Source organism: Mobula hypostoma, chromosome 5 (assembly GCF_963921235.1).
Source record: "Mobula hypostoma chromosome 5, sMobHyp1.1, whole genome shotgun sequence".
Taxonomy (NCBI): domain Eukaryota; kingdom Metazoa; phylum Chordata; class Chondrichthyes; order Myliobatiformes; family Myliobatidae; genus Mobula; species Mobula hypostoma.
The window spans coordinates 116,949,073-116,962,637 of record NC_086101.1 but is presented as its reverse complement, the minus strand read 5'-3'; the positions used below and the strand labels follow the sequence as shown (position 1 = coordinate 116,962,637).

Genomic DNA, 13,565 nt, shown 5'->3' with positions numbered 1-13,565 from the left:
GTGCCATTGACGCCATTGGGGCATTGGTGCCATTGACGCCATTGGGGCATTGGGGCATTGGTGCCATTGACGCCATTGGGGCATTGGTGCCATTGACGCCATTGGGGCATTGGTGCCATTGATGCCATTGGGGCATTGGTGCCACTGACAGCATTGGGGCATTGGTGCCATTGACGCCATTGGGGCATTGGTGCCATTGACGCCATTGGGGCATTGGTGCCATTGACGCCATTGGGGCATTGGTGCCACTGACAGCATTGGGGAATTGAGTATAACAGTCATAAAGCTGTTTAGAACCTATTTGGAATTCTCCAACTTCAAACAGTTCACTACTTCTTTCTTGTAGTGTCAGGACTGACCACTTTAACCCACCACCGCTCTCTCCCTTTTCAAATGGTTCAATTTAATATCAGAGAATGTATACAATATACAACTTGAAATTCTTACTCTTCTCAGACAGCCACAAAATAAGAAACCCCAAAGAATGAATGATAGTAACATGAGAACCCCAAAGCCACCCCTCCCCTCCCATACAGAAGCTGCAGCAGAAGCATCGACCCCTCTCCAACACCCCACCATGCAAGCAATATCAAACCCCCCAAAAAGACCTTGATCTAGTGTCCATCAAAAGCTACAATCCATAGCCCAGCACTTTGGTATCTCAGACAGTCTCAGTCTCTCTCTCTCTCGAGAGAGAGAGAGAGAGAGAGAGAGAGAGAGAGAAAGGTCACTCTCCTGCAACAATGAGAGTGGGAGACCAGCAACCCGCTGTTCCAATGTTCCAGTTTGATTATACAGCATTACCCAGACAATAGCAACACACAAGACCCAGATAACAGAGCTTAACTGTTCCTTCACTGTCATATTATTACAGCCTAATGCAATAGGACAGCACAGTAGTGTAGTGGTTAGCACAACACTTCACAGTACAAGCAACCCGGGCTCATTTCCCGCCACTGCTTGTGAGGAGTTTGTTTATTCTCCCCATGATTGCATGGGTTTCCTCCAGGTGCTCTGGTTTCCTCCCATGGTCCAAAGACGTATAAGTTGGTAGGTTATCTGGTCATCGTAAATTGTCCTGTTATTAGACTAGGATTAATTTGGGGGGTTGCTGGGTGGCACAGCTCGAAGGGCCAGAAAAGCCTATTCTACTTATCTTAATAAATAAATAAATTGATAAATACATAGATAGATAGATCTCAAACACAAGATTCTGCAGATGCTGGAAATCCAAAGTTACACACACAAAAAACTGGAGGAATTCAGCAGAGGGGGCTGTATCTATGGAGAAGAGTAAACAGTTGATGTTTCAGGCACAGGTCGTTCTTCTGGTAGGGTCACAGCCTGAAATATCAACGGTTTACCCTTTTTCCATAGACGCTGCCTGGCCTGCTGTGTTCCTCCAGCATTTTGTGTGTGTTGCAGATGGATATATCTACAGTTTCGGATGGAGTTTAAACCACGCACCTGTGAGGTATTGCGCTTTGGGAGGTTAATATAACCAGTTTGTGCAGAAGGATCGTGGGGTCCAAGTCATTGCTCCCTGAAAGTGACAACACAGGTAGACAGGATGGTAAAGAAGGCGTATGGCATGCTTGCCTTCATTGGTTGGGCAGTGAGGGTAAGAGTGGAGAAGTCATGTTATGGTTGTATAAAACTTTGGTTAGACTGCATCTGGAGTATTGTGTGTACTTCTGTACACAAAGGATATATGGAGGCTCTGGAGAAGATGCAGTGGAGGTTCACTAAGATGATGCCTGTATTAGAGAGTATTAAGGGCACTGTGGTGTAGTGGTGAGCGTAACACTAATACAGTGACAGCAATCTGGGTTCAATTCCCGCCACTGTACATTCTCCCCGTGACCACGTGGGTTTCCTCGGGATGCTCCAGTTTCCTCCCACATTTCAAAGGCATATGGGTTAGTAGGTTAATTGGTCACATGGGCTGTAAGGGCCTGTTACCTGTTGTATCTCCAAATAAATAAAAATCTTCACCATAAGGAGGGACTTGAGAAATTTGAATTGTTTTTACTGGAGAATCAGTGGCTGAGGTGAGGCTTAATAGATGTCTGTAAAGTTATAGGAGGCATAGGTAAGTTAGACCTTCAGAATCACTTTCCTAGGGTCATCATCATTATGTGCCATGTCTAATGACATGGGTGAGCCTTGTCTTTCCGTGACTATGATTGTTCTGGCAATTTTCTCTACAGAAGTGGTTTGCCATTGCCTTATTCTGGGCAGCGTCTCTACAAGATGGGTGGCTCCCATCCATTATCAATACTCTTCACTGATTGTCTGCCTGGCATCAGTGGTCGCATAACCAGGTCTTGAGATATGCACCAGCTGCTCATACGAACATCCACCATGTCACCCTGATCGGGAAGGGAGGGGGTGGATGTCAAGGCGGATCAACCCGATGCATGAGCGCAAATACCACGAACACAATAAAACAAGCAATACTTTATCAAACTTTACTCTTTATTCATAGCATGCTATGGGGGAGGTTACAGACTGATCTCCCAAAGAGCCAGTCTGGACACTACCCTCCCCCGAATCACAATTCTTCACAATTTATAACATTGATCATCACGTAGGCAGGAAATCTTACAATTACACGAGTTAAGACAGTTTTAGAATAGTTTCGAACATACTCTAATATACTATTAGATGTAAAATCACCATTGGTTAGTTATAATTATTTTCTGCCAAAGCTAGCCTGGGGACAACATCAGTTCTCCTTTCCACCTTCCCCTTTCTCTCGAATGTTCTGTCCCCTTCGCTCTCCTTCCCATATTTAGTTATACCTTGAGATGTTCCTTCAATCATTCTTATACCCATATTTAGCAATGCCTCAAAATGCTTTGGTATGACCAGATAATTCTTTATTTGAACCTTTATCTAGCATTTTCAGAGAACAATGTCTAGTACGTCACCTGTTGCTGTTGCAGGGTTTCTTTCTGACTTGCCCAGCGACAGTATTGATCATTAGCTAATCATTGTTCTTAGTCTATACCTATATTTACCTGTCCCTCTACTCTATCATGGAGGGGGGCTAACCCAGGTGCTACATTGCCCAGAGGTGACTTGCAGGCCAGTGGAGGGAAGGAGCATCTTACACCTCCTTTGGAAGAATCCTATCTCCACTCAGCCACCCAATTTCCAAGGGTAGAAATGTCAAATACTAGAGGGTGTAGCTTTAAGGTGAGGGGGGAAATTATTTGTGCGGAGAGTTGTAGGTATCTAGGAGTAGAGCCAGATGGAGGCATTTAAGAAGAATGTTGACATGCATAGGAATGTGTAGAGAATGGAGGATATGGGTCAGATGCAGGCAGAAAGGGATTTGTTTATTTTGGCATGACGATCAGTGCTAGATTGTGTTGTGCTGTAGGGCCTTTTCCTATGCTGTACCTCTGGATGTCCCCAGTTTCCCAAGATGCCCGGGTTTGTAGGTTAGTAGATCCGGAGTATGCCATGTTGGCACTGGAAGCATGGCTACACTTGCGGGCTGACCCCAGCACATCCACGGACAGTGTTGGTTGTTTATGCAAATCAAAATCAGGTTTAGTATCAGCAGCATATGTCATGAAATTTGTTGTCTTTGTGGCAGCAATACAATACATAATAATAAAGAGAAAAAAATAATTCAATTACAGTAAGTATAATAAATAGTTGAATTAAAAATGGTGCAAGAACAGAAAAATTATTAAAAGAAAAGTAGTAAGGTAGTGTTCATGGGTTTAATGTCCATTCAGGAATTGGATGGCAGAGGGAAAGTGTGTGAAATGACACATTTCACTGTATGACAAATAAAGTGTGATTTGTTCTTTTTTTGTATGTTGGGAGTTTGATGTTTTTCTTTGAACAGGTTCCATGGTGCTGCTTTGTTTTGTGGCTGTCTGTGAGGAAGATGAATCTCAGGGTGTATACTGCATACATATATTGACAATAATATACTTTGAACCTGAACTCTCTTCCACAGAATACATCTTTGGCTTTCTGATGCCGAGATGGGAAGAGTTCATGGCTGTCTGTGGGGAATATGAATCTCAGGGTTGTATACTCCATACATAATGTGACAATAATGTACTTTGAACTTGAACTCTCTTCCACAGGATACATCTTGGGCTCTCTGATGCCGAGATGGGAAGAGTTCAGGATCCAGTGAGTGATCAGTGCTTCCAGGAGATCTGGAATGCCACAGCAACCAGGAATGCAACCATTTATGACCAAGTGAGTTCTACTGCAGGATACCTGTCCCAGATGTGTTCGGACACACCTGTGGTCTCTGTCTGAGGTGTGCTGGACCACTTTCTTGACCTGTGGCTATGATGTCACAGCTCCCATGATGCCCCTTACTCTGAAATCAGATGTTCTGAGGTGTCTCACGTGGCTTTAGCAGCACTGTGGTAGAGGGGGTAGAACCACCATCATACCTCCAGAGATCTGTGGTTCAATCCTGACACGTGGTGCTATTTGTGTGGAGTCTCCCTCCCACCACAGTTTTCTTTGTTCTGTTGAGTTATACAACATGGAGACAAGGCCCTTCAGCCCAGCTTGCCCAAGACAACCAAGGTGCCTGAGTAAGTCCCATGTGTCTGCATTTGACCCATATCCCTCTACCAGGGGTTCCCAACCTTTTTTATTCCATGGAGCAATACCATTCGGTGGACCCCAGGTTGGAAACTCCTGCTCTAAACCTTTCCTGATCATGTACCTGTCCAAGTGCCTTGTATACGTTACTGTTCCCACCTCTCCCACTTCCTCTGGCAACTCAATCTATTCACCAGCACCTTCTGTATGGAAAGCCAACCTCTCCAGTCCCCTTTATATCTTTTCCCTCTCAGCTGCCCTGTAGATTCAGACTCCCTTACCCTGTGAGAAAGATTGACCATCCAGCCAATTGATATCCCTCTTCCCCATGATTCCTCCCACATTCCAAAGACATTTATATTGGTTATTAGCTATATATTATCCCTAGTGTGTGATGAGGGGTAGAATCTGTTGGGAGTATGGAAAGAACATGATAGAACATTGCTTGCCCTCTGTTATGTGCCATGTCGTGTGACATGGTTGCTCTTGGCAAATGTTTCCACAGAACTGGATTGCCATTGCTTTCTTCTGGGCAGTGTCTTTACAAGATGGGTGATCCCAACCATTATCGATACTCTTCGTACTCTGCCTGGCATCAATGGTCACATAACCCAGATTTGTGATATGCACAGCTGATCATACGACCATCCACCACCTGTTCCCATGGTCACGTGATCGGCTGGGGGGGGGGGGTGCTAAGCAGGTGCTTCACCTTGTCCAAGGGTGACCTGCAGTCTAGTGGAGGGATGGAGCACTACACCTCCTTTGGTAGAGAGATATCTCCATCCTACCACCCAAGCAGATACGTTAACAACATTTGAAAGACAGGTGGGCAGGTAGATGGATAAGAATGAATTAGTGGGGTAAGGCCAAATGCTGGGAAATGGGACTAGTGTGGATGGGGCATCTTGATCAGCCTGGACCAGCTGGGCCGAGGGGCCGGTTTCCATGCTGTGTGACTCAACGAGGGTGCATCCTAGCAGGGGTGGCGAACCTATGGCACACAGTTTCAAGACAAGACCCTTCTTCAGGACTGCAAAGGAAAAGGGGGGAAGATGCCAGAATAAAAGGGTGGAGGGGGGGGAGGGGAAGGAGAGTAGCTAGAAGGTGATAGGTGAAGCCAGATGGGTGGGAAAGGTCAAGGGCAGGAGAAGAAAGAATCTTCTGAAGAGAAGAAAGGAGAGTGGACCATAGGATAAAGGGAAGGGGGAGGGGAGTCAGGGGGAAGTAATAGGCAGGAGACAAAAAGGAAAAGGTCAGAGTAGGGAGTAGAGTTGGGGGGGGAGGTTTGTTCACTGGAAGGAGAAATCGATATTCACGCCATCAGGTTGAAAGGATTGAGAGGTACCTAGACCTTGAAAGGTGTTGCTCCTCCACCCTCTTGACACAAGAGGAGGCATTGACAAATGGAGACCTTGTAACAGGAATGGGAATCTGAATTATAATGTTTGGCCACCGGGAAGTTCCACTTGTGGAAGAGGTCCAGAGGTGATTGACGAAGTGGTCCCCCAACTTATGTGGGTCTTGCTAATGTAGCGAAGGCCACATGGGGAGCACCGGACACAATAGACCACCCAAGTGGATTTGCAGGCGAAGTGTTGTCTCACTCGGAAGGACTGTCCGGCACTCTGATTGGAGGTGAGGGACACAGGTGTAGCACTTTGGCTGCTTACAGGGTAAGTGCCAGGAGAGAGGTTAGTGGGGAGGGAATCAGGGAGGGTGTGATCCCTGCCTTTGTAAAGCTGATGTTGGAGCGCCTTGGGCAGCATGTTCCCCTTACATCACCATCATCGCTGGACAAGATGTTGGCTGAGGTGGAGACAGCAAATGCAATTTTAGCCCCCCAAGATGTTCCAGCATCACCCCTATGCCGCAAGCCTGGGCTCGTGTCACCAAGGCGGAGGAGGAACCCGTGAGATAGGTCTGACCAGCACTGCGCTGGCCCATTGCATGCCACAGGATGATCTCTGCTACTAGTGTGGCGACGTAGACCATGTGGCCCGGGACTGCTCCGCACCAGTGCAGCCATCAGGAAACGTCAAACAGGCGGCAGAATCATTCTCCGGGTGGGCCATTTGGGTGAAGAGCAAGACTTGTATGTGGACTGCATGGTGGAGGGCATCAGATGCCGTGCACTGGTGGACAAAGAGTCAACCATCACTATCATCTGTCCTGGTATCCTCTCCAAGACAGACCAGCCATCTCCGCCTGGGTGGACAACGATGGCAGTCCAACTGGCTACGGTCACCGGCGACTGTGCGGCGATGAGGGGGGAAGAGGAGGCTACGCATTGCAGTGGGGAGAAGCACAGTGGAGCACGAGGTGTGGCTAGCCGACATCTGAAAGTCCTGCATCATTAGCTTGGACCTGCTGCCCTGCCGGGGTGGGGGAGGCCCGTGTGGATGTGTCGGGGACAACACTACCTTACTGCTGAAGCCATGGCTCTCCAGCAGGACAGCTCCAGAAAACAGACTCGGTTGGGGGGGGGGGGGTCAGCAAAAATCACCACTGGCCTCACGGTGGCCCGCTGCTGTGCAGCACACCCCACGGCGGCCCAACGCAGCACAGCGGAACCGTGGGCGAGCGGCGGTGCTGGCGCTACAGGTGGCAGCTGGTGACAAGCTAGACCTCCCCACTACTGACCAGCAGCTGCGCTGCAAGTAGTTGAGCGATCCCATGCTGGCCCACGTGAGGGGATGGCTGAGCGTGAGACGGCAGCTGGAGTGGGCAGACATCTCCACCCTGGATCCAGAGAACAAAGCCCTGTACTCTCACGCTGGAGATACGCGACAGGTTGCTGTTCCGGTGGTGACTGTTTTCCAATGGTGACAGACGTCCCCTGCAGCTGGTGGTCCTCTGGGTGCTCCAAGCAGTTGGTGCATGGGCTGGTGGGAGTCGCATAGACGTTGGCAAGCAGTATGAATACTTCTATCGGCCTGGGTACAGGCAGGATGTGGAGCTGTTCATGCACAGCTGAGATGCTTGCACATCCCAGAAGGGACCAGGGTGCCAATACAGCAGTACCTGGTGGGGGCCCAGCATGAGTCTCCTGCCCCACCCGAAGAAGAGACTAACCCCCAAGCTTGTAAGCCATTGGAAGGGGCCGGGAGAGGTGCTCGTCTGCATCTCCGATGTGGTATACCAAGTGCGATTGCCTGAGCAGCAGGAGGTGGTCGTGCTGCACCGGGACCGACTGTCACCGTATCGGCCCTCAGCCACCAGCTTCCCAGCCAGGCTGAAGGAAAGAAATGATAATCTGAGTGCCCAGCCTCTTGCCTCACCATACAGTGCCTCCATGGGGCGGTGGCTACAGACATGGAAACACCACAGCACCCCAGATGGCAGCACTGACCACCACCAGGACGTTTGGGCTTTGTGGGGACTCTGGGGTTGCTTGGGATGGCTGACTTCTCAGGTGAGGGCAGTGTGGCACCCGGGGAGGGGGGCATAGTCGACAGCCCACCTCAGCATTCCTAGTGGCCAGTGTTATTTATTGCTCTTGTTTTAAAATGCTTCCATGGGTTTATGGTGGGATGTTCAAGTTCATTTACTGTTACATTTTAGCTTGGGTTTATACAGTTATTTGCTTGTGTGTTTGTGGGTCACCCTGACTGTAACTGGGGTGTGTGATCATCACCTCCCCCATATGTTTGCGACTAAGTGGGTTCTTTCCCCGGTCATCATGCCCGGTCTGTTTTTGTACTTTTTTTTTACAATTTAATAAAAAGAGCTGTTGAGTTAAACAAGCTTTTCTGGTCCATAACATGGACTGAATGCTCACCACAATATGTTTAGCAGTAGGATCACATTAGACATAGAAATGATGTAATTTTTAAAATTATCTTTCTAAAAGATTAATATTAATAATTTTTGAACAGGTTTTCTAAAACACTTCATCTACTTCTATCTGCCTCTGTTATACTTTTATTAATAGTAAAACAATACTCATAAATGGGCAACTGAATTCATCATTTTTCCTTTAAAAATCCTTAATTACTGTTACTTGATCAATGCTAATCTCTGCTCAAAATTGACATGGCATGCAAGAGAATTTTTAGCAGGCTATTACCAAGGTTGATTGTCCGATGAACAGTTTAAAGTCTAACATTTTCCTATTTAGCTCTGTTACTGACACATTTTTATGTACAAAATTATTTGACCAGCTTTAATTAGATGTTGTATTTCCCTCTCTTTCTCCAATTCCACACCCACACCCACCCCCACAGGTTTTTAAATGTCTCCCGTCGAATTCTACTCCAAACCTGGAGGAATTGCGTGAGTTTGTGTCAGCGCCTACCCTTGTGACTGAGAATCCAGAGGAAGCTCGGGAGAAGATCAAGGACATCCGTGGCTTCTTGGTCCAATATCCTCTCTACTTTCTGTGCAACGAACACCTCCTGCCTCCGCTGAACACTAAGGAAGGCATGGTTCCAATTGAAGTTTGGACCTAATCAGAATTCTGCCAACTGGTTGAAAAAAGTACTTGGACCAGCTTCAGATCTTAATCCCTCTAACTTTTGTACCTTTCCCTCGTCAACATACGCAATGGTCCATTTGAGTGACTGTAATAGAAGGTCATGTGGACTCTGGAGTTGGTTACAAGACTGGACGACCAATCGGAATGTCTTCCTTCATCAAAAATAAGATTTTCAGTCTTCCCCTTTGACTTACTGCCGATCACTCCAACATGCTTGGTGGAAAGAGAAACTGGACGTACCATCAGCAGATGTCACGTGTGTCAAAATGTTTTCTGGTTGCCCAACACCAGGACCTGGAAGACCCTTAAAGACAATCTGCCTCAGAAGCTGTTGGGTGGTTGTATATCTCTTGGTATCACCTCCATTTCTGCTGTTTGCAGGTTCCCATCTGTCACTTTTTCTAATGTTTATTGTTTTTCAATTTTTTATTATGAAATTGTACAAATCAAAGGTTAAAGGAGCACTATCTTCTAGAATTCTTCACACTATTGCTAGCATCCCTGAGAAAAATTGGAACAAGCTTTGTGCACTTTGTTTCTTGCTTTGAGTTACTGATTATGTTTTTCCAGCTGTGTGCACAGCTTGTTGATGTTTTTAAATACGATCTTTTGATAGTTTCATTTTGCATCTCAAAGTCTGACCATCATCGTCATCATCATCACCATCATCATTATGTGCCGTGCGACATGGGCGATCATGGTCTTGATCATGATTGTTCTTGGCTATTTTTTTTCTACAGAAATGATTCTTATTCTTCAGAGATTGTCTGCCTGGAGTCAGTGGTCGCATAACCAGGATTTGTGATCTGCACCGGCTGCTCATACGACCATCCACCACCTTCTCCCATGGCTTCACGTGACCCTGATTCAGAAGGGTGGGGGGTTAGCTAAGCAGGTGTTACACCCTGCCCAAGGGTGACCTACAGAGGGAAGGAGCGCCTTACACCTCCTTTTAGTGGAGATGTATCTCCACCCCACCACCCAAGAGGCAGAGATGGGGTGGACAGAGTCTTTTGCCCAGGATGGAAACATGAGATACTTTGTCCAGAGGCTTAAGGTAAGAGGAGGTAGATATAAAGAAGATTTACTAGAGAAGTTCAGAGTGATGGGTGCCTGGGATGATACAACAGCAACGTGTTCGCAGGCCCATGAACAGGCAGGGATGGAGAGATATGGATCACATGCAGGCTGACTGGATTGGTTTAATCTGGCATCACAATTGGCAGAAACACAGTGGGCCGAATGACCTGTTCCCGTGCTGTATCTTCCTGTGTTCTCCATTGTCCACTAGAAAGAGTGTCCATTACTGCAATACTTTTAATGACTTCTGGAGATCCCTGGTTCATGTGACCCATTGAGTCTATAATGGCTCTCTGAGGCAACTGGATATCCTTCTTTATTTTCCTCCACGGTCCCCTCAATTAATGGGAGGGGTCCATGGCTTCTAAAAGGTAGGGAACCCCTGCCTTGCACCATTCCCTTTCGTGCATAGCCACCCATTACACCCTATTGCTCCTACCACTACCAGGTCCACTTATCTCAGGTGCGTTGGAGGAAAGGGGAAGTCCATGCCGTCACAAGGAGAACAGGCAGACTCTACACAGATAGACTTAGAGTTCCAGTCTAATTGTCAGTCAATCATACATGAATACCCATGAGCACAGACAAATGAGACAGTGTAACTCCGGGGTCAAGGTGCAAAGCACAGTACCAACAGTCACACACAGCACAAAGCACATATAAGATAGTAGTAAAAACAGTCACACAAAAAGTATAATCCAAGGCTCTGAGTCCATGAATGTTGCAGATATCTTCAAAGTACATTTATTATCACCATATACAACCCTGAGAGAAATTTTTTGCGGGCATGCTCAATAAATCTATAGAATAATAACTATAACAGAGTCAACTAGAACATTCAACCAGACTGCAGAAAACAAAAAAAATGTGCAAATACAATGAGAAAGAAATAATAATAAGCAATAAATACAGAGAACACGAGATGAAGAGTCCTTGAAAGTTAGTCCATAGGTTGTGGGAATATTTCAGTGATGGGACAAGCGAAGTTATCCCCTTTGGTTCAAGAACCTGATGGCTGAGGGGTAGTAACTGTTCCTGAATCTGGTGGTGCGAGTCCTGAGGCTCCTCTACCTTCTTCCTGATGGCAGCAATGAGAAAGGAGCATGTCCTGGGTGGTGGGAATCCCCGATGATCGAACATAATATGGCTTGTCTTTTTCCAAATGAACACTGGGGGGGCGTGGAACTGACTCCAGCTTGGATGCCGCGCCACACCGCTTCTGATGGAGCACGCCGACTCTGCCACCTCTCCCCTGGGTGGCTGTAAACAGCTGACACCACGGCTTGAGGCCTAGTCTTCACCACGACCTGAGTCTTTGTAGCAGCACCAGCTGCTCACCTTAAACCAATCCCTATGTATCTGTAGTGCCTAGGAACTCGTCACAACAATGAAGTGTACTGTCATCTGCACTAGTCCATATGTGCACAATGTGCAGTAAAGACCCTACCCGCAGCAGCACCGCAGGCTCATCGCATCAGACACAACTTTCAGAAGAAGAATGAAAATTATACAAGAAGGAACAGCTAGAACAACATAAAGTCCATTGTGGTGCAAAGAGGTTGTTGTGTTGCTACACTGAGGTAGTGATTAGGGTTGTACCAGATGGGCTCAAGAACCAAATGGTTGAAGGGTAGTAGCTGTTCTTGAACTGGTGTGGGAGTTTAGGCTTCTGCACCTTCTGCCCGATGGGTGCTGTGAGACTATGGCGTGGCCAAGATTGCCCCAGTTGTAATAAGGTGATGAGACCATAAGGTATAGGAGCAGAATTTCATCATGGCTGACCCACTTTTCCTCTCAGCCCCCATCTCCTGCCTTCTCGTATCCCTTCATGCCCTGACCAGTCGAGAATCTATCAACCTCTACCTTAAATATACTTAAAGACTTGGCTCCACAGCTGTCTGTGGCAACAAATTCCATAGATTCACCACTCTCTAGCTAAAGAAATTCCTCCATATCTTTTTTCTAAAAAAGATGTCCCTCTAATCCGCAACTGTGTCCTCTGGTCTTAGACTCCCTCACTAGAATCATCCTCGCTATTCAGGCCTTTTTTCCATTAAATAGGTTTCAATGAGGTCACCCCTCATTCTTCTGAATTCCAGTGAGTACAGGCCCAGAGCCACCAAACGCTCCTCATGTGATAAGACTTTGAATTCTGGAATCATTTTCGTGAACCTCCTTTGAAACCAATGTCAGCACATCCTTTCTTAGATAAGAAGCCCAAAACTGCTCACAATACTCAAAGTGAGGCCTAATATAGGAAATTTAGCAGAAAGAACAATAATACAATAATCTGCTGTCTTCAGTGATAATAGTGATAAGTACAGGCTGGAGTGAAAGGGAGAACTGAGCCCTTATCACACTTTTGCATTATCCAGTGTATGTATACAAGTTCAAGCTGATATCTGGAGGACGCTGCCTCTCAGCAGAGAGATGATCCCTCAGTGCTACCATGCACTTGCATAGATCAATGCCTTGTGAACTTTGAGTAGGACCAGCAATCTTCAAACTCAAAGCCAAGGGTACTACCACCAAGCTAAACCTCATGTGGCTCTCACAGCAGGAGCAAAGTTGTCACTGCCTAGACTTGTTCAACAATCAGGGACGCGGCTGGAACTCGTGGTCTTATAATTACACTGTACACTGTTCCTTGCTGATTCCTGTCCAACTGCTGCTGACATCTTGCTTGTCTTTCAAAAGATATATTAATATTCACCATATTTTTATATAAATAAAGTCTTCCCTGCAATTACCTTGTTCTGTTATTATTTCATCCACATCCAGGCTCCAGATTAAATGTTCAGGGTGGATAGTGTTCATTGAACCCAAGCAGAGTAATAGGTTTATTATTGTCACATCTACTGAGATACAGATTCCATAAGGTTATTATAGCTGGGGGTGGTAGAGGGGATTGAGCTCCCACTACCTATTAAATGTTCCCAATGGTGTGCGTCTCAAACAGCCTCTGACAACCAAGTCCACCTCCTGGCATTCACATGTGACTTAGCTACTAAGCCCGGCGGAACCGTTTCTACTGACAGGAGGGGCAAAGGTGGGTTTCTGGCATCTTGAAGCCAGGTCTCGATTGTTCACTCACTCTACCGAAATACATCAAAAGCCTCTTACATGCTCTTCCCTTCCACTGAGCCCTTACCCCTGACAGCACATTTCAGGTACCCATCACTCATTAAAAAATGACTTGTCCAACACATCCCCTTTAAACTCCACCCCCCCATCACTTTAAACTTTTGACCCCTAGTATTCAGCACTTTGACCCGAGGAAAGAAATTTTCACCGTGTCACTCTCAAAATTTGACAAACTTTGATCACGTCTGTGCTCAGCTTCTGACGCTCCAGTGGAAACAACCCATGTTTATTCAGACTCTCCTTAAATGCATGCTCTCTAGTCCCAGCATCATCC

At 46.6% G+C, this 13,565-nt stretch overlaps 1 protein-coding gene across 1 annotated transcript in view; it reads left to right on the top strand.

Annotated features, from left to right (window-relative positions):
- LOC134346960 (phospholipase D1-like) overlaps positions 1-12,886 on the top strand; it is a 176,938-nt gene extending 164,052 nt beyond the window's left edge. Inside the window, exons 24-25 of the mRNA XM_063048860.1 lie at positions 4,113-4,230; positions 8,817-12,886. Of these exons, the coding sequence (XP_062904930.1) occupies positions 4,113-4,230; positions 8,817-9,041 (343 nt within the window). The 3' untranslated portion in view covers positions 9,042-12,886. The remainder of the gene's footprint in view (positions 1-4,112; positions 4,231-8,816) is intronic.
- The last annotated feature ends 679 nt before the right edge of the window (positions 12,887-13,565 follow it).